Genomic DNA, 21,590 nt, shown 5'->3' on the forward strand with positions numbered 1-21,590 from the left:
GCTGAAATATGCAGACATAAAGCTGGAAAGATAAAATGTTCTGGGTACATCAAAGTAGTCTCCCTGGAAAGAATGAGCTTTGAATTGGGTGGTGCATAATAAGAATATGATTTGGCAAAGTGCTGAACCAAGGCTGTTTCAAACAAGACGTGGGTACAGAGGAAGATCACAGGGTGGCAACCAGGATGTTAAACTAAGGCATTACTAGAATATAAACAACTGGAGAAACTTGTACTTTTTGGATCTCCTCTCAGGAGAACTACACATTTGTGGAAGGACTATTTCAATAAACTGCTTGGGGTAGTGGGAAGGGGATTAAGGGCCTAGTATGCATGTTCACATTCAAATAACAATATTTGGTCGTTGAACTTCCTGGTTAGCTACAGGGCTTTCATTTTGCCGTTTGGGCACAGCCTTCTCGTCCCTCTTTTTTCCCACCCCCAAGTCTACTCCAGAGCTAAATCACCCTAAATGAATGTGGAACAAAAATCTAAAAAATATTAGTGTGTATGTAAGAACTCATCCAGAATGCCACATGTCTCAAGACTTTAAATGTGGTAGATTTATATTTGATCTGGAAATACGTCCAGGCTAAATTATGTTTTTAAAAAAAGTTTACAAAGTAAAATAGTACAATGTTTTATTTCAAAGTTTACTTAGAGGGGTGCCTGGGTGGCTCAGTTGGTTAAGCGTCCGACTTCAGCTCAGGTCACAATCTCATGGTTCGTGAGTTCCAGCCCCATGTCAGGCTCTGTGTTGATAGCTCAGAGCCTGGAGCCTGCTTTAGATTCAGTGTCTCCCTCTCTCTGCCCCTCCCCAGCTTTGCTCTGTCTTTCTGTCTCTCTCAAAAGTAAATAAACATTTAAAAAAAATTTTTTTTAATAATAATAAAAATTTTTTAAAGTTTACTTAGAAAAAAGTAAAAGGATATTACAAAAATGTTAGTAATAGTTATTTCTGGGTGGTGAACTAAAGCAATTTTTACTTTAAAAAAAAATCAAGCAATATAGAAAGGTACAATGAGTAGGCTTTCAGTTTTATTAACTATAAAACAAAGCTGTTAGTATCTCAGGGGGAAAAAGTGATGTACAAAGAGTGGGTATTCTATAACCCAACCAGCAATTTTTGGAGTTAAAGTAAATGAATGTGACAGCACAACAGACTGAGTCCAAAACAGTCAGGATTGATAAATGTGACATTATAAATGGACAGCCAATACGATGATGTGTATGTACCGCTCTGGTCTTCTCATGTTTCTTCAAGAGCTAGATATGGGTGAATAATCACCTGTATTAGGATTTCTCAAAGCAAGGTTCCCAAAGTCTTGTTAAGTTGGCAAATTCCTGAGTACCACCACAAACCTAGTGATTCAAAATCTCAGGGAGTAGACACCAGGATTTAGCAGTTTTAACAAGCTCAATAAAGATTGAGAATACTAACCTATGTGGTGAAAAACATGTGACTAGTTATATGTAAGCTGTAGTGAATTTTGAAAAAGGAATGCAGAGCTTCTATTTTGTTGGTGAATTCATCAAGGTCACTAAATCACTGACTACTCTTGCACATTTAAGGCTAAGGCCTATGTTAAACAAAATCTACTTAAAGAGAGATTTAAAGTCTTCATTAGTAAAAAATTACAACTATGAGATTAAGTTAAATTATATTCGTTATTAAACTAAACAACCTATTTACTAAACTTTCAATAAATTGCATTGTATATCACAAAGTGCTCTCCTCAAATATATTTATTTTCCAGCACCCAACACAGGCATTCATTCATTCAAATCTGTTTGCTGAATGTTTGTACAACATTCACTTGTAAATATGAATGAATTTGTAAGTAACTACTAATACATCACTAAAAACTTCACATACAAGAACTCTTTTAATCCACACAGAAATCCTGTATGATAAGTACTCTTATCTCCAGATAATGAGCAAACTGAAGCAAAGTAGGGAAAAGACTTGCCTAAGCTAGTCAGTAGATACATTCAAACCAAGGCAGGCTGGCTCCAGAATCTGGAGCCACTAGACTATATTGCTTTCCTGATTTAAAACCAAATGTTGGGGCGCCTGGGTGGCGCAGTCGGTTAAGCGTCCGACTTCAGCCAGGTCACGATCTCGCGGTCCAGGAGTTCGAGCCCCGCGTCAGGCTCTGGACTGATGGCTCAGAGCCTGGAGCCTGCTTCCGATTCTGTGTCTCCCTCTCTCTCTGCCCCTCCCCCGTTCATGCTCTGTCTCTCTCTGTCCCAAAAATAAATAAACGTTGAAAAAAAAAAAAATTAAAAAAAAAAAAAAAAACAAATGTTATTCATCTAGTAATAGATTCCTTAAATAAAGCTGTAACATCTTTAAAGTTTTATTGTTCATCATTTTAATACTTATATTTGGCAAAAAAAAGAGCACAATTATTTCAGATTTTTCTAATCTGCTTAATACACTGCTAAGAGCTGAATGCTTTTGTCTCGTTGATTTCCTCAACAGCTTAGCTTAGAGAAATTAATCTTTTCCCACAATATCTATGGTTTTATTCTAAAGACTTGCAACCTTATAGGCTTTGTTTTGTTTATTACAAAATACATTCACTATAAGTATGAGAGTTAAAAATCTTATTATCCAGGGGCGACTGGGTGGCTCAGCTGGTTGAGTGTCCAACTTCAGCTCAGGTCATGATCTCACGGTTCACGAGTTCAAGCCCCATGTCAGGCTCTGTGCTGACAGCTCAGAGCCTGGAGCTTGCTTCAGATTCTGTGTCTCCTTCTCTCTCTGCCCGTCCTCAGCTCGTGCCCTGTCTCTCTGTCTCTGTCTCTCTCTCTCTCTGACTCTCTCTCTCAAAAATAAACATTAAAAAAAAAATTTAAATCTTATTATCCAGAGATAACTATTATTAACATGTCATCATCTATTCTTCCAGATTTATTATATGCATAATACTCTCACTTTCCACCAATACCACCAAATAAAATAAGTAAAATCACTGTATAAATTGAGAGGAACTGAAACTGTTTTACTCTGCAAAAAAAGACAGGAAATGAATTACTGTCATAAGATAGAAAATATTCTAAGCTACCATTCCATAACGTAAACCCTGAGAACATTGCTTTTTACAAGTAACTAAGTTTTGTTTTGCAGTAATCGTTTTCTAAAAACAAAAATAGTTTCATCGGTGCTTCATAAAAGTCTACAATTAGCCTTATCTAAAAACACTTACTTTCAGAGAAAAAGCTTCACATTCAAGAAATGTGATACAATGCGTTGGGATGAGCACTGGGTGTTGTATGGAAACCAATTTGATAATAAATTATATTTTAAAAAAAAGAAATGTGACACAATGAGTTTCTTACATTTTGCTATATACTCAGCTTTGATTTTCAACATTAAGAATTAAGTTTTGCTATACACCTTAAATTCATATAATGTTTTACATCAAATATAACTCAATATAAAAGAAAAAGAATGGAATTAAGTCTAAAGTTCTAAGTAAAAAGTACTCCTTGGTTATGTCATTTATACTACCATTCTGAGGTCCCAGCCATTTCCCTATTTCTTCTATCTTCACAATCGTGGGTCTGGAGCACTGCCACACACTGCATCCCACAGCACGATATGCAACACAAAACGATCTCAATAACCTATTACTCACGTTTCCTTTACTTCAAGAGCACCCCAGTAAAGTACCCTGGTTTCATATATAAGCCAGGTCCAAACCACATTCTCCGTGATCCTACTCTCTGAGCTGTCTGAAGGATGTGCTGTGGCTGTTGGCTGCATTTCCCCCTAGAACTGCCTAATCCAAGAGGCCTGCTACAATTGCTAAATATAAGGTAGCCATACGCAAGCTTCTTGCATAAACTCTAACAAAGACTCTAGATAACAGACAATGGTTAGTATGTCTTTATTAACACATCACAGTTTTACCCTACCTCAGATGTTACCAAGCCTAGCTGATCAGAAACACCTGTGGAACTTTTTAAGAACGGATTACGGGGCCTTCTACTCTTCCAAGAACATCCTCACTCACCCATCTGCTTCCCAGAAGACTAATTTGAGTAGATCTACAGTGACATTGGGTTTAAAAAAAAAAAAAAAGAAGTTAAGAAACTGTTTTAGTTACCTAGATCCTTGCTATTCAAAGCATGAGAAGCATCAATATCACCTGGGAGCTTGTTGGAACTACAGAATCTCAGGCCCATCAGACCTACTGAATCAGACCTGCAGCTTAACAAGATCCCCAGGTGATTAGCACAAACATTAAAGTCTGGGGGCGCCTGGGTGGCTTGGTCGGTTAAGCGTCCGACTTTGGCTCAGGTCATGATCTCACGGTCCGTGAGTTCGAGCCCCGCGTCGGGCTCTGTGCTGACAGCTTGGAGCCTGGAGCCTGTTTCAGATTCTGTGTCTCCCTCTCTCTCTGCCCCTCCCCTGTTCATGCTCTGTCTCTCTCTGTCTCAAAAATAAATAAACGTTAAAAAAAAAAAAAGTCTGAAAAGCACTGCCCTAGATGATTCTGATGTATTGCCAGCTTTCAAAAGCACCACTCTATTTAACTCCCTAATTCTCAAAATGTTTAAGGAAGACTATGAATAAATTTCCAGTGTAGTTTGGTTATTGCAAAGGGGCTACCAAGAAAGTCAGGAGTAACAGATTTTTAAGAGCCCCACCGCTACGATTTCACTCACCCTTGCATTACATATGGGAACTGATGAGTCTGTGCTGGGTCGGTTTGTGCTTGTGGAAGGGTACGTTGCCTCAATCCTTCCGAGGAAGAACTGGCAGATAAAGACAAGGTTTCTTGACTGGATGATGGAGTTGTTGATCCTGACTGATCTGAATTCTACAACAAAAATGTAATTATTTTTCCAAGGAGATTTAATTCATTGCAATCAAGAGATTCGACACACATTGCTAAATATGTATTGATGAAATACCTCTGCAAAGAGTGAACTTTAGAAATATACTGACTTGAATCATGTGCCCATAATAGGTCGATATTTTAATTCTGATGAGATTAAGAGTTCAGAAAATCAACAAACACATTTTTTCAAAGAATGAACAAGATACCAATTAAGATTTTAAAATTCTCATGTTCCGATGATGTTATTAACTCCCAAATTCAATAACTTTAAAAAATATGACCCCTTGAAGATGACCCCAATTTACCTTTTGAAAAGTGTGTCACAAGTTTTACGTAAATGTAAAACACAATTACATTTGATATAAATTGTAGTTCTCCCACTTTAAATAGCTGGAGACAATATAATTTTAACATCCTTCCAAGCTCATTAAAATTGTATTTTACCTGTACTGCCTTCCTACCGAATGTCTTTTTATATGTCTACCTTTCTAAGTCCTGCCACGTAAAAGGTCCTAAGGACACTGGTCTTTTTGCAAAACTAACAAAGCTTTCTTTAAGAGGTTATTCCACATAAAACAGCGTCAAATATCTTACGAGAGAGTGTGATTCTTAGGGGCATAAACTGGTAAAGGCTTCCTTTTTGTCAAGATTGCTCACTAAATGGACCAGCATCATATGATACTCAGTTTAAAAAAATCATAGGAGAAAGGCACAGCCATTTGGCAGCACAGCCTAATTTTGCTAGAACTAATGATTTCTGACCTTATTAACTCTTTCATGACTAGATTGTTAAGACATTCTCAAATCCCACTGAAATTTCTCAGCCATAAAAAAAAGGAGAATTCAACTTAAGTTTCCCTTGATACTTTTCAGATTTTCCTAACACACCTTGAAAAAACTGAATATACATACTCATGACATGAAATCATGGCTGAGGAACCACATGACAAGTTGAAAGGGGTCTTTCTGAACAAAAACTGAAGCAACACAACTGCGTCCAAAGACTCTGTGCCAATGCCAATGTTTTGTCCCTTCTCATGAAAGGTAGGAAACATATGAAGACCCCTTGGCCTTTGTTGACAAACCATATCTCAGTTTAATGCAAGCTAAATTCCCACAGCTAGTACTAGAAAATACTTACCACTAAGGCCATGCTTAAGGATCTATTTTCTTAAAGAGGCAGTTAACTAGTAACTACTGAAAGATCCTCCAACTAGTTACCACCTCTGCGATCCATCCCCTCCTTAAAGTTTTGGCTCAACTCTTAACAAGAAGGAAAGTATACTTGGCAGAGTATGTAAGTTCCCTGCCCATGAAATTTAAAGCAAACTTCCACTCATCCAATCATTTTCTCTCATCATCAAAGGTGTCATATAAAATAATGGGAAAACAAAAATAATTTAACATAAAGGATTTGTCTTTCAACTGGTAGAGTATAACTAGGTTGAAAAGTTCAACTATTAAAAAAAATTCCAAAACAATTTTAGTCAGATGAAAAATAAGAAGGGAAAAATGAATACCCAAGTCTGAAAGAATTGAATAAGAAATTTTTTTTCCTGACATTGAAATGCATGCCTAAATCCAGTCATTTTAAAAAACAAAATTCTTGAGCAATCTACTTGAAGATGATTTAGCATACTTAAAATTTAAATAATTTAATGAACCTTGAATATAATACAGTATATCAAATACCTTTAGTATTTTTGAAACTGTACTGGTCTTACATTTTAAATTATATAACCATATCATCACTCTGTTTTCTGAGTATTTTAGTAATTAAAACCTTGAAGATTGGATCTTCAGCCTATACACAAATTATAACTCATGGAGAACAAGCTTCAAGGAGTAATACTCTACACTGGATCTCTAAAAACAAAGTTTAGATGCCTAACTCAAGCTGTTCAAAACACAGTCTCACAATGCACAAGCTCCAATCGTTCTGTTTTTCGCTTAAAAGGATAATCAGAAAATTTCAACATTTACTCCTCCCAAAACAACTCACAGAATTGCTGCTGGATGCCAATGCTTCATGACTTTCTCTAGTGGTGCTGGATTTTGGAGAACTGGGAGGAGTCCGAGAAGTACACACTAGATGAACCATATGATACTCATCTTGCTAAAATTAAAGAAGATTACATTTAAAGGGTAGTATTGGAAAATGTTTAGTTCAAAAAGTCAATAGCTAAGCTGAAATATTTAACTCAAATTTTAAGTTCCTTTCTAGCACAGTCATTTTATTAGTAGTAAATTTTTGCCACTTGAAGGTACATTTACCATTTCAGTATTTGGTACTAACACCCTTCTGAATTCAATATATTCTCCATGCTTAGAAAATGGTCTAACTACTCAGTACCTGCTATATGAAAAAATGATTACTTTGTATATCAAGGAATCTTGAAGCAAGAAGTGCTGTAAAGTTGCATCAATGCAATCTATTACTTCAACATAAAAACACCTAGCACCTTAGTACCAAAACTATGTAATAGTCACATTGAAGCTGAGGCCTACAAACTTTTGAGTATTAAAAATATTTCCATTACAAGAAAACTCAATTTCACCATGCTCTCATATGCCTTAATCCTAGCAAGGTAATGTATAGTTTGTTTGGTTTTTTTTAATTCAAAAACTAGTTTTACCTATAACAATTATACACAGATTGAAAGGGTATATTTGAACTATATTCCTTACATATTCCATGTGTTTCCATAAACCTACAACTATGACTAAAGGAAAATATTCTAATACTGATTAGGATTGGCATTTAAGCTTAGTGATTTCATGAGTATATTTATAGTCAGACATAAAGCTAGGATAGAAGACAGAGAAAGGAAAGAAAATAAAGGAGGGCAGAGCAAAGGATGGCTCAGCAATTTAAAGACAGAAGAGAAAACCAGAGAATGATAAAGAAAAGGGGGCAGGAAGAAAAGAAAGATGCCCAGTTGTGAGAAAGAGAAACAAAGCTACCAGAAACTAAAAATTTATCAACTATCTCACATAAACCCAGAATTGGGCTTAATTCTGAGGTGAATCCAAAAAAGGGTAAGAGTCAGCCCCTCCCCTAAAGAAGCTCACAAACTGTTAAGAGATCAGACTAGCATATCAGAGCACAATTAGGGAATATATAAAACAGTTTTTGGCACAAAACTGAGAAGCACGAATTGCAATTGCTTGAGTTTAGAGAAAGGAGTTAACGGGATTGGAATGCTAGGGAAAAGGCATCCCCAGAGACAGCATGACATGAGATGTGCCTAGCAAAGTAGGTAGAAAGCACGCCTGATTTACAATGTCATCTTAGCTTTGGAATGCAGAATACTAAAAGGCATCCAAGTATAAGATGTTTATCCTTAAAAAAAAAAAAAAAAGATGTTTATCCTTAGAAACCTAGTTTCAAAGGTCACATAAGTCACAAGTAACAATTTTCATTCACCTTTGGGAGAAATATTTCTGCAAAACATTTTATAACTAAACAAGTAAAACTAATGGCAGGACCTATCTGAATAAAAGCAAATACACTGACTTTAACAAAAACGCTTTAAAGATCTATTCAAAATATAAACATACTGTTCAAAACATTTTCTGTGGGGGTACAACAGTCCTTGAACTGAAGCGTTTTTATTTGAACTCTTCTGGTCAGAAATCATTTCTGGAAGCAAAAACCTTCTAAAAGGTATTCACATGCCAAGTCTAGCCATCCTTGGTTTAAAAATAATAAATAAATTTGTATTTTTTTTAGTTTATTTATTTTAAGAAGAGAGGGTGTGCACGCACATGGATGGGCACACTAACAGGGGAGGAGCAGAAAAAGAGGAAGAGAGAGAATCCCAAGCAGGCTCCATTCCACCAGCGCAGAACCCAACGTGGGGTTCAATCTCACAAACCATGAGATCAAGACCTGAGCCAAAATCAAGAGTCGGACACTTAACCAACTGAGCTACCCAGGTACCCCAAAAATGTGTATTTCAAAGAGCATATGGCAGAAACGTTTTTAAGCATAAACACAAGAGGGAAAATGAACAGGTGGAGCACAGAGGATTTCCAGGGTAGTGAAACTATTATTTAGGATACTATAATGATGGATACATGTCACTACACATTTGTAAAAACCCACAGATTGTATGCACACCACCAAGAGTGAACCCTAATGTAAACTATGGACTTTTGATGATAATGCTTCATCAGTGTAAGATACTGTGCACAATGTCAATTGTAACAAATATACCACTCTGATGCAGAATTTTGTTAGTGGGGTAGCCTCTGCATGTGGAAAGACAGGAGGCATATGGGAAGTCTCTATGCCTTCTGCTCAACTGTGCTGTGAACCTAAAACTGCTCCAAAAATTCATGTCTAGGGCACCTGGCTGGCTCAGTAGGTAGAGCATGTGACTCTTGATCTCAGAATGATGAATGCAAGCCCCAGATTGGGGCATAGAGCTTAACATTAAAAAAAAAACAAAAAAAAAAAAACCAAATCTATCAGCGAGAGAGGCAAAAAATCTGCCACAAATTCCACTATTTTTGAGGGAGACCAGGGAGGAGAGGTTATTAAACCACTTTGCCAACCTGAAACTACATGATTAAAATGAAAATTACAGCAAGAAGTCACACTGGCAAAGCTAAAATTTCAACTATCTAAACAAAAGGAACATACCAATATAAGATTTTTTAAAGTTTCCCACAGATGATCATAAACATACAGGAGAGTGACATAGACCTTCTAAATCAGATTAGGGTTATCCAAAAGAACATTAAAAGTTAAGTCAAAAAGTTAAGTTTGTGAAACACAAAAGCTATGTATCTGATTCTGCTCAAATCACAAACAAAAAGCAGCATCTCAAATGCAGAAAAGTTATGAAAGTATAAATTCCACAAATGAACATGAGCTAAGACGAGCTGCCATTAAAATTACTAGCATTCAGGGGTGCCTGAGTGGCTTAGTAGGTTGAGTATCTGACTTCAGCTCAGGTCATGATCTCGTGTTCATGGGTTCGAGCCCCCCATTGGGCTCTGTGCTGACAGCTCAGAGCCTGGAGCCTGCTTTGGATTCCTTGTCTCCCTCTCTCTCTGCCCCTGCCCTGTTTGTGCTCTCTCAAAAAATAAAATAATAATAATAAAGTTAAAAAATTACTAGCATTTAAGCTGATTGTCAAAAAATTACTTTGAAATATATTTTAGCTCTGAGCACTAGCATTCAAAGTTTGCTAATCGATGGGCCAATTGTACTTCCTTTCATCTCCTGTCCTGAAATTAAATTCCTACCTCAAGCAACTTGTATTAAAATATCATGCAGTTTGGTCAAAAGGGGATTTAAGAGAGAAGAGATTATCAATGAAAATCCTTCACCACTACTTGAACACTACTCCCGCACTACTGGTAAGTCAATACTGCTTTCTAATATGACAAATACCTGAACACATATAATCTTATTTTAGATTTAGCCATCAGATGGATATACAAAACTGTTTACCTAAACTAATTAGAATCTATCATTATGTTCTTTACTTTCTAGTTCAAGTTTACCTGTTATGCTCCCCAAAAGGGTTGATTTTAAGTATCTAAAAACTGAACCAGCTAAATATCAGTAAAGCTTCAGAACATATCTCCTCTCACTCTGAATGTATCTGGTATCAAATAGTTGTAGAAAAGCTTACTTTTCTGAGAATGTCTTTCAGCTGCAGATGATCGGGAAGCAGTCTGCCTGAATACACCAATCTTTGATCCTTCGTCAACTAAAAAATGGGACAAAGAAAAGATTTCAACTTTTTCTAATTATACAAATTGGAAATTGGGAATAACATGCCTAAATATGAGTAAAGTAAAACTCCCTTTAGGCACAGATAAGCAGAAAACTGACATAACTTAAAATTATTTTTTCCAAATTCGACATAAGACATTAAGAGCTCAGCAAATGGTAGTCTACCTATTGTAGGTACAATAAAATACAGGTAATTAACAATGTTTTAAAAGATAAGGAAAAAAAGGTAAATTGGAAGTTTGCCTTTCAGCCATAATGCAATGCATGTGTGACTATCATTAAAGGCCTTCAAGACTGTAAATAAGAAGGTGGTTGGCCTTCTAGCAGTAATAGCTAACAATGGGATATACCTTCAAGGTCACCACAATTAGTCTGTATTGTTTTGTCAATATTTTTAATCTAAAAAGATACATAAGATTTATTTTCTTATTTACTAACATCATACAGAACAATTTATTGGTTTTAATTCAAGAGCCATTTGGATTCACAGTTTTACATGATAACTATTCTAGTTTTTATTATTCCTGCCACTCTCACAAATACCTCTATATATTTTTCAAAAACACAAGACTAAAGAAAAACTAACTCAAGTGCATGGAGATTCAGCTGCCATCTCCATATGCAACCAAGAATAGGAAATAAGTTCTGGTTGTCTCTGCCTTATTTTGTACGTATGATAAATCTGCTAAGTGCTCACAATGCTAGCATTAAAGTATTTAAAATCAAAGCATTTATGTACAGTCCCCATAAGACCTCCCCAGAAAACAGGCAAAGGTTCCATGAATTCTATTAAAACAATTAAATATTAGCCATATCAACAATTGGTAAATATGCCGAATCCAAACAACTATAACAATTTTCAAACAAAACATATGTATTCAACATGGCTACTAAAAAAGGGTCTTATAATAAAAATAACCATAATAGAACCTGTCATACTGAATAAGTAAGATCTGTGGTTCAGGGGTTCTTAGGTACCAAAGATGAAGGGAAAGGTATAACTGTCTTTCCAAGATATTTAGCTGTTAGATATAATCTAGCTTCTCCTGTATTTTTGAGTGTGCCATTCCTAAAAGGCACAAGTTCAAATTCCTGTATATCAACAACCAAACAGAATACAGAAGGTTTAAAAAAAAAAATACATATCACAAATCTTGAAACTTCAATCAATACATTTAAATACTGAGTGAGGAATAAATAGTAAATTATATAAATAAAATAAGTTAAAAGCTAAGTAGATAATAATTGATTTAACCCTTGAACTAAATGAATTCTATAATACAAGTTTCCGTAATGCATTTATTAATTCAGCTGGAAGCTAAAGTTTCTTTGACAAAGACTACAGCCATCATAAGCTATCATTTTTCCACCAGTCCAAACATTTAATAGATACTTCTATGTCATATCATCATTCTGCACAAAGGACATCAGTCTTATGAATTTTTTACTTAACTATGAAAATTCTCAAACACACACAAGGTAGAGAGAACAAAATGAAACCCCAGTTATCATCATCAAAACTTCCCAAATATTCAACTCCAATAATTATCAATACTTTGCTATTCTTGTTTCATCTATCCCCCGCTGCTTTTTTGAGGGAAAAGAGTTTCAAAGCAAATATCACACATCATTTCTTTCCACCCGTAAAAACAGTATGTTTCTGGAACAGATTTTTGGTTTTTGTTTTTTGTTTTCAAATAACCACAATGTTACCACAATCAACAAAATAAATATTAATTTGGTCAACTTCAAATAAACTTTTATCTTTTCACAGCAAGGGAATATCAATTTTCAAAAAGGCAGAATACATAAAATAACAAAATTACACAGTACCCTCCCATAAAGTACACTGAAGCAAAAACAAGCATGGATGAGGATGTAGAGAAACTTTGGAGAACTCTCACACACTGCTGATAGGAATGTAAAATGCAACAGCCTCTGTGAAAAAGTTTGGCACTTCCTCAGAGTTAAACAGAGTTGCCTGATGATTCAGGATATACCCCGTTCCATTCCGAGGTATATACCAAAGAGAACTGAAACCATGTCCACATGCCTAAGAATATCCATAACAGCATTAGTCATAATAGCCAAAAACTGGAAACAACTCAAATGCCCATCAATTGATAAATGAACAAACAAAACATGAAATATACATATAATAAATATTAGTTGGCCACTAAAAGTAATGAAGAATTGATACATGCTATATAATGTGAGTGAACCTTGTAAACATTAGGCTAAGTGAAAGGAGCCAGACAAAAAAGACCACATATACTATGATTCCATTTATATGAAATATCCAGAATAGGCAAATCTTACAGAGACAGAAAGTAGATCAGTAGTTACAAGGAATGAGGGAAGAGAGAATGGAGAGTGGCTACTAGGGGGTGTAAGTTTCCTTTTTTGAGGTAACGAAAATGTTCTGGAATTAGATAGTGGTAACAACTGCACAACTTTGTGAATTACTAAAAATCACTGAGTTGTACATGTTACAGAGCAATTTTTATACTATGTGAATTATACCTCAATTAAAAAATTGTTGCTTGAAATTATTCAAATGCCTTCAAAAATCAGAAATTTTAAAAAGAGAAAGGAATTCTTTAATTTTACTGGGATTGAAAACAGAAAAAAAGGAATTTTCATGTGCCTAACTTAGGTGAGATGATCTGAAAATTTTTTCTATGTCACTAAAAAAATTGCCTCTTCACTTTAAATATTAATGAATTAATTTAGATACCTGGAAAACCAGTGGTTAGATATAGTAACAACCCAATAATCAACTGAGCTTTCAACTAGCCATTTTGGATTATAGACTACAGTATCAGGAAAAATAGAAATTTTGAGATTTCGATTCAAATTCAATTTCACTTATAAAAGTGATACAATTTTTTTTCTCCAGACCTGCTAATAACAGTACCTTTTACCTTGATTAAAAATCCATTTCTGTATTATTTAGGGTAAGTAATGCTAGCTGCTATAACAAACCCCATAATCTCAGTAGCTTGACACAATAGAAGTTCATTTTTCTCTCAATTAAAAAAAATATTACATGGTACCCCTTTCAATATAAAAATCCATAAGACTCAAGATTGGTAAATCTAAAACAAAGTACTGATTAAATTGTCAATTAAAAGTCTACTGTTAACATACTGGCTACACAGATACATCTAAATATACTTGACCATTTATGTTAACACTACCATCATTCTTCCCATTGCTCATATGCTACATCCAATAATAGGCAGCAATCCCTATCAGATATGCTATTTTCACTGCCTCCACTGTCAATAGCAGACGAAGTCCAGGGAAATATGTATGGTACCTGGTGTTATATGGTAGAGCAGAAACAGCTAAATTACCAAGTTGGAAACATCCTGATGATACTCTGAGGAGCCCAAAGGCAGAACTATGCCACGCCAAATAAATACCTGCTTAACTAGCTAGCCCAAAAAATTCTGCCATCCACTTAACAGACATTACTAAAAAACATGGTGAGGAAAGCTCACCTACTAGTATAATACGTAAAAATCATAAACTGGGGATATTTGTTTTCTACAGGGCTTACATATACTATCTAAAGTATCTGACTTTTTAATGTTCAATCAGATATCAGAAAGAGATAAAATTCTATGTATCCCTGGGGCAACTGGGTGGCTCAGTCAGTTAAGTGTCCACCTTTGACTCAGGTTGTGATCTTGCGGTATGTGGGTTCAAGCCCCACATCCGGCTCCTGTGCTGACAGCTCAGAGCCTGGAGCCTGCTTCAGATTCTGTGTCCCCCTTTCTCTCTCCTCCTTCCCCACTCATGCTCTCTGTCTCTCTTTCTCTCCCAAAAATAAACATTAAAAAAATTTAATTCTATGTATCCCTAATCCCTAAAATATTCACAAGAGTCTGATAGATGAGCTAAAAGGCCAACAACAGTTTCATATTTCTAGAAAATCACCTAGTTGGTATCAAAAGACTAAATTTTTTACATGAAGAAATAGGTCTCTCAATATGCATGGCTTAAAAAAAATCATGTTTAGTATATCTAACATCAACATAATCAAATAGCTTAGTAAAAAATCTTCATCTTATATGTTAGTTCAAAGAACTATAACCCAAGTCCTTTGAAAGTGGTCATAATTAGTATTTCAGTACTTACATATAATATAGTTCAGTCACAAGTGTCCAATAGCTTTAAAGAGGTGGTTCCCAGAGGTGGGACCTTCACATTTGTGGAAAATGAATTCTCTGAATTTGTACTGCGACATATCTTCCTCCCACTGCCACTGAATTCACCCAATTTATAGCTCCAGAGAATTCAGAAATACTGTAAAATGGAAGCTTGGTTTACCCAAACTGCCTCCACCCTTTATCTCTGTGCAACAACAGTATACAAAACCAGCATTCAGGAGCTTAAAAAGTAATTTTCTCTGGAACTCCAAAGGGACATTCCCTGCTTAGCTGTTTCCACTTATAGGCCACTTGCAAATCAGAATGCCACAATACCTGACTGCTATGGTTCAAACAGACAAGCAAGAATGTGAAAAGATAAAGCAAAACAATGTGCTTTGAAGTCTTTTAAGATGCCAAGTTCCCATATCTTCCCTAAAATGTATCAAAATAAACAGAATCACACACTAAGATGACATACATCAGAACAGAATTAAGGCTGTGTTATTATCCATTCATTTATAGCCTTTAAATGACACACCATCTAAACGCATACACCTCCTTTTACAGTTCACTTACTTCTTTTCAATTTGCAAGTATATAAAAACTAAGATGGCCAGATCCTTAAAAGCCTTTCCTCATCTTATTACACATAACCATCATATACAATGTAAATTATAATAGTTAAGCGCTGAGGCTTGAAAGACCAACCTGGGTTCAAATTCCAGTTCTACCACTTAAGGAATTCTATGACCTTGGGGAAAAAAGTCACCAAGCCTCAGTTTCCTTATCTAAAAATAGAGCTAATAATAAAACTTACCTCATAAGGTGTCTATGAAGAATAAATGTGATAAAACATATAAAGTGCCTAGTAGAATGCCAAAGTGCCTAGTAGAATGCCTAGTACACATGGCAACCACTTAGTAAATGGAAGTTTAAAATTTCAGCACCAAATATGACGGTTAAATAAACGCATTTGAGACCATCAAATCACTATCTGTTACATAAAGGAGAAAAACGTAAAGTTCTAGAAAAATTCTATTTTAAAAAGACTTATGCATGAGGGGCATCTGGGTGGCCCAGTCGGTTAAGCATCTGACTCTTGGTTTCAGCTCAGGTCATGATCTCACGGTTCATGACATGGAGCTCCCCATCGGACTCTGCACTGACAGCACAGATTTTTGATAAATTTTAGGGAAGATATGGGACTCTCTCCCTCTCTCTCTGCCCCTCCCCTGCTCATGCTCTCTATCTCAAAATAAGTAAATTTTAAAAAACTATTAAAAACAAAAGACTGATGCATGACTAAACAAAACACAGTACTGTTATTTCCCCAAAAATACATTAGGAAAAAAGGCTACAAAGGAGTTAAATAAGTTAGCACTCATTCAAAACTTTTAACTTTTCATCAATCTTCACATTCAATTTATTATCTTTTGTTTGAAGTGTTTTAAAAATATGAACTATATTGCTAGGTGACATGAAACCCTCTTAAACACATGCAGTAAGATTTTAAAGACAAGTCTTATAAAACAAAAATTATTTATGTATATGGATTAAAGCTCCTTTAAGTCAACAGTTCTGAGATGGTTAAGTGAGTAAGTTTTAAAAATGACCTGTCTGAGGAAGGTAATAAAGAATCACAAAACTGAAACAGATATAAACCTCAAATTATATTACATAAGCTATTTCCACGGCTAATGAAAGTAATACTTCTATCTGAACTATAGGCAGTTTGGTTACAGAATGTCATATTCTCAGAGCAGAACTTATACAACTGGTTCTGTTCCTATTTCTTTAATTCCAACAGAATCACAGAGCAGAGTAACAGTTTGAAAAAAGCACAACAAACCTCCTCAGCTGAGCAGGACAGCTAGAAGACCTAGGCAACGAAACTGCTGCCTTAGTTTAACAGTATAAAGCACCAAGATAAAGGAAATCTACATGTTCAACAGGTATTTGCCCTCAAGACTGAAAAAAGGAGAGCCACAGCGTACAAGCCCCAGAAAGGTTTGCCTTAAAACTGAACTCAGGGTGAATCAGGTCCATCTTAGTTGTTTGTATGTGAGAGGAGAGAAAGAAAGAGATAATGAGAAGGTTGCCTAATCAGACTTCGAGATTCTTACTTTTTAAGTTTTCTCTAGGATAGTCCATTCTCTGAATAACATTAAGTCCAACCATTTTGATATTTACATCTCTAGAAAATAAGTCTAAACTAGATCAAAGTCTGAAACTATTCAAGTAAAAGTGGCCTTCTTGACAGGCATCTTCACACCCCAATGGCAGTTACCTAAATTACAGAATAATTTCACACTATAGGCCAATTTCAGTATCTGACAATCTAAAGTCATAAAGAGAAATGTCACATTAGAACATGATTCACAATTATCTATATACACTATCAGCTTGAACCGATGGTATCTTCCAGTTCCTAAACCAGGTCCTAAACCAATTATCAATACCATTCAAAGTTAAACAAAACTCCAAAAGCCTTCAATTCCACATTTGAGGTTTTTAGTGATGACACTGTAAAGTTGTACATAAACATGGCAACTGCCTTACTTCCTAACTGGAAAACACCTTCCCCTTTTTAGCCCATTATGAATCTGTAATCTTCATACATAGTACTATATTACATTTAGAATCATCAGTGCAATGTTACCTCTGAAATAACAGGGTTAAAAAAAAAAAAAAAACAGGTATCATCTTGTCTGCTTAAAACTGTTATCAACTCTTGAGGTGCGTGGGTGGCTCAGTCAGTTAAGCGGCCTTCTGCTCAGGTCATGATCTCGTGGTTTGTGGGTTCGAGCCCTGCATTGGGCTCTGGGCTGACAGCTTCGAGCCTGCTTCAGATTCTGTGTCTCCCTCTGCCCCTCCCTCACTCGCACTGTCTCTCTCTGTCCCTCCAAAAATGAATAGAAACGTTAAAAAAAAAAAACTGTTTTAAACTGTTATCAACTCTTTGCAAAAAATGTCCCTGTGAACCTTTTCTTAAAAAGCTACACATTCCCTTACCTACACTTCAGAGTTTACCACTCTCTCCCTCTGCTCCTACACCATTCAGTACCTCCTGCTTGTGTAACACTAGTCACATAATATTACAGTTTTTTACTTACATATCTGTATACCCCACTAGACTTGAGCTTCATAACAGCAAAGGAACCATCACCACCTTCATGCTTAGCATATAGACATCCAAATGCCAGGCCAATAAAATCCTAATTAAATAAATAAATGAAGCCCAAGAAAGTATGCTTTGGTGGGAAGGAGTATATTTGCTCTGAGCTTACTGAAGAACAGAGAATTGAATTAAAATATCCAGGTGGAGATTATCTGTGATTAAGTCAAGTCAATATCTGACCATAAAGCTAGAATCTTAAGACTTAACACACTATTGCAGTTTGGCTAGAATTCTATTAACAGCAGTAGACATGTGACCTATCCTTTTAGACATCCTAAAAGGACAAATTCAAATCTCCATTCTTCTCACTCTAGTAGCTCCTATTTATTTTCCTAGAAGCCAGTGCCCACAGGGACCAAGGCTCTCCACCTACCCTTGGCTCATCAGATCTATCAGAGCCATCAACTTTTCTACTTCTTACCAGAGAACACCTGCTTCTACAAGACACTGGAATCCTACTTGGATTCCAAGTCACCCACCACCACCAGGCAGATCAGATGTACAAAGAAATCAGGCATAAGAAATAATCTCTGTTAAACACCAAATAGCACTTGAGATTCTGTGTTTCGGTAAACACAGAATCAGTGTTAAGTAGTCATTGTGGGTGGTCATAAGAACCCAAACTTCCCCCATAATATTTTAATAATAATATTGTCTCTATTACAAAATGTCCTCTGTCCTTTGTAACCGTCTTACAAAGTTAACTTTTAGTCCCCAATCCTATGTTTAGGACTACTTAGGGGGTATCATTAAACAGTTGGTCATTAAACAGATGCTTCAAATCAGTCTTCATGTGATCAATAAATTAGAATGTAAGCCTGTCAAATCTAATAACCACAGGAAGTTTTCAGTGACATTCTAAGACAACAAACACATGGTCCTCACCCCCAGCTCCACCCACTCTCATTAACACAGAAATAAACTCCAGTTTTTACAGTTCTCTTAAGAGATGACTTTCTGGAAGAGTAGAAAAGTCAGGTTTGCCACAGGTAATTAATTGGCTGCATGTCATTTTGTACAGGCTCTGGAAGTGTGTGCCCAAGAAGCAGGTGGGTTGGGGCAGGGGGGTGTAGGAAAGTTTGCAACTGATCTGTCCTCCAGCAGCCAAATGATCCATGTGGGCACTGGAGATTAGTACTAGGAGGGCAGAACTCCTGCCAAAAGCTGGCTTCTCCCGTGTGCAGGTAAGGCAAATGGGTTTCACACTCTTAGATACCTTTTGAAAAGTGATACCTCTTGGTCTATCACCGTGCAAACCAAGCCCCTTTTGGTTTAATCATACAATATAAAGATCTCACATAAACACAAATTTCAGCATATATATTTAGCAATGGTATTCATGCTGTTATGAACAACACTATGGAAGTCTATGACTTTCAATTCTGACTATTCTGAAAAGCTATTTTCCAATTTGAAAACATGTAAAATGAATCATATGCAATAGGAAATGTTCTGTAATGCAGAAAATTTTAAAACAAATTGTCACCCCCTATATAAATCTTAATTTTCAAACAAAAGATCTGAATAAATGAGAGTTCCAACTAGCTTGTTCCAAGTACTTAAATACCTCAGGGTTTTCATTTCCCCTACTAAAAATATTTGTATCAAAGAGTACTGACAAACATAGATAACGCCAACTGAGTTGTTTTTCTAAGCCTCCTGTTTTTGCAGTAACTGCCCTATTTCTGTACTTCTAGAAGCCTAAACGCCTAAGGAAAGCAATAGAAGCTTTTATATGGGTTGCAGTGTTTATCTTTTCTTTTTAGGGTCCATCTGTCACTCCTATACTAGGCCGATGACTTATGTCCAATGAAAATGGTCCTTTTTTATGCCTGTCAATTCTTATGTCCTTTTATATTTTTGTACACAGTACTCTCACTAATTAACTGAACCTCAGGAGGAAGATATTAATGATGGCTGGGAAACACTCAAGGGACACACATACACTTCGAAACTCAAAATACTTCGTAGTCTAGCAAGAGACCTACTTGATTCAAGAGGGCAGGGAATGAACAGAGAGACTGGAGTGCATGGCACGGAAAGTTGCTGGCCAGAGCAGCTGCGCCCAGCTTTTAGACACTTACTGGTTTGCTAGGGTACACGTTAGACAGATGCGTTTTTAGTTTCCCCACGGTCCAGTTCAAGAAGCAGCTAATAGTCTGATCACTGTATTTCTGATTCGGTGCTTTAATGATGAGGGTCACAGGAATCTCCATCCCACTTTGGTCCATGGTGCCCCCAAAGTTGAACAGAGTCAAGAGGAGCAGTACTTAAGCCCAAATGGGCCGAGGTGGTAACTGCCGGCGCGACTGGTATGGGGAGGGCGGCAAGTAGGTTCTTAATATTCCGTGTCCAAGTCAGTCACAAGTGCATCGGGTGATACAAAGGCCATTGCCGGTACCAAGGATGATGGACAGTGGCGGCGGTGGTGGCGGCGGCGGGGTCTGGGGGGCCCGGCCGTGGGTGCAGCTTTCCCCGCCAGGTCCGGGCTCCGCCGGGCTCCGGACTGCGAAGGGAGGCCGGGAGGAAGAGAGAAAAATTGATGATAACGGAGAGAGTCACCGCCCCGCCCCCGCCGCGACCCCCAAGCTGAAACGCAACAAGGCCCCTAAGCGACGGCCCTGCCACGCGGGCCGGAGAAGGGGCCGAGCCACTCAATGCGACCAGCCGGGGCAGGAGTACCTGAAAGAAGGCCGCGGGGCCCGCCACCGTCGCCCTTCGAGCCCGGGCAGGGCCGCCGGCAGCACAGTCCTGCCGGGCGTCCTCCGCAGCGGCCGCTCCCTTCCTGCTGCTCGACGGCGGCCACGGCACGGCCCAGTGTCTCGCGAGGTGGCGCGGTGGCCGCTGGAGAAGTTGGCCAAAGGGCGCGGCCCGCTCTCAGCCTGACCCCTCGGGCAGGACACAGCTGCGCGGCGGCGCAGGGCCGGGCGCGGTCAAGGCGGCTGCAGGTGGCGGGAGGGCGGGGACTAGAAACCGCGGCGCCCGGCGCGAGCGCGCCGGTTTTGTTGTTGTTATGAGGAAGGTCTAGCTCCCCTTTAAGCCGGAAGACGCAGGACGGAAGTGCGTCACGCGCGGCCCGCCCTGGCGCGCGGCCCTCTCTGTCCAGCAGCTACCGCCCGCCGCGCCCCCGCCGCCCCGGGTACCGCGGGCCGATTTCCGGGTTGCCCCGAAGCCGCTAGTTGTTGGAGTCCACCTGGCCTGACCAATCGCTGGGTCCCGTCCCGCAGCGCACTCGCGCCTCGCCACTAGCCGAGCTGGCGCTAGCACATCCTGTTTTGACCACACCCTGAAGATTTGAGAAGCGTTCTTCCATCCTAGGAGTTGTCTGCAAAAGTTAGTGCCCTTTCAGATGTCGAATCAAACTTCTCAAATTTTCTGGTGTCTCCTGTCTGAAAAGCAGGGTACCAGGAGCTATGGCGGAGGAGAGATCATTAGGAGCATTGACTAGAAGCACTGCATCAGGAGCAGGGGCTTTCAGTTAAACCTGAAGTCTACCTCTACTTTCCGTGTGACCCTGGCTATCCTTTCTGAGCCTCGGTTTAGTTGTCTACATAGTAAAAGCTATCTAACTGCGTGTTGATGAGCAAATGAGCTATGTATGTAAACCATCTAATACTGTTCAGGCATATGACAGTCTCTCAAATCTCA

General features: G+C 37.8%; 1 protein-coding gene across 2 annotated transcripts in view; it reads right to left on the bottom strand.

Annotated features, from left to right (window-relative positions):
- The window catches only part of HERPUD2 (HERPUD family member 2), a 35,484-nt gene extending 14,489 nt beyond the window's left edge, over positions 1–20,995 (bottom strand). Inside the window, exons 1-5 of one of the 2 annotated variants that reach the window (XM_047849368.1) lie at positions 20,625–20,995; positions 20,027–20,448; positions 10,501–10,578; positions 6,855–6,968; positions 4,677–4,831 (exon numbers count right to left, since the gene is read on the bottom strand). In XM_047849368.1, the coding sequence (XP_047705324.1) occupies positions 4,677–4,831; positions 6,855–6,968; positions 10,501–10,578; positions 20,027–20,173 (494 nt within the window). In that variant the 5' untranslated portion in view covers positions 20,174–20,448; positions 20,625–20,995. The remainder of the gene's footprint in view (positions 1–4,676; positions 4,832–6,854; positions 6,969–10,500; positions 10,579–20,026; positions 20,449–20,624) is intronic. The other variant, XM_047849369.1, reaches the window with a different exon arrangement.
- Positions 20,996–21,590: the final 595 nt, after the last annotated feature.

Source organism: Prionailurus viverrinus, chromosome A2 (assembly GCF_022837055.1).
Source record: "Prionailurus viverrinus isolate Anna chromosome A2, UM_Priviv_1.0, whole genome shotgun sequence".
In the NCBI taxonomy this organism is placed as follows: Eukaryota; Metazoa; Chordata; class Mammalia; order Carnivora; family Felidae; genus Prionailurus; species Prionailurus viverrinus.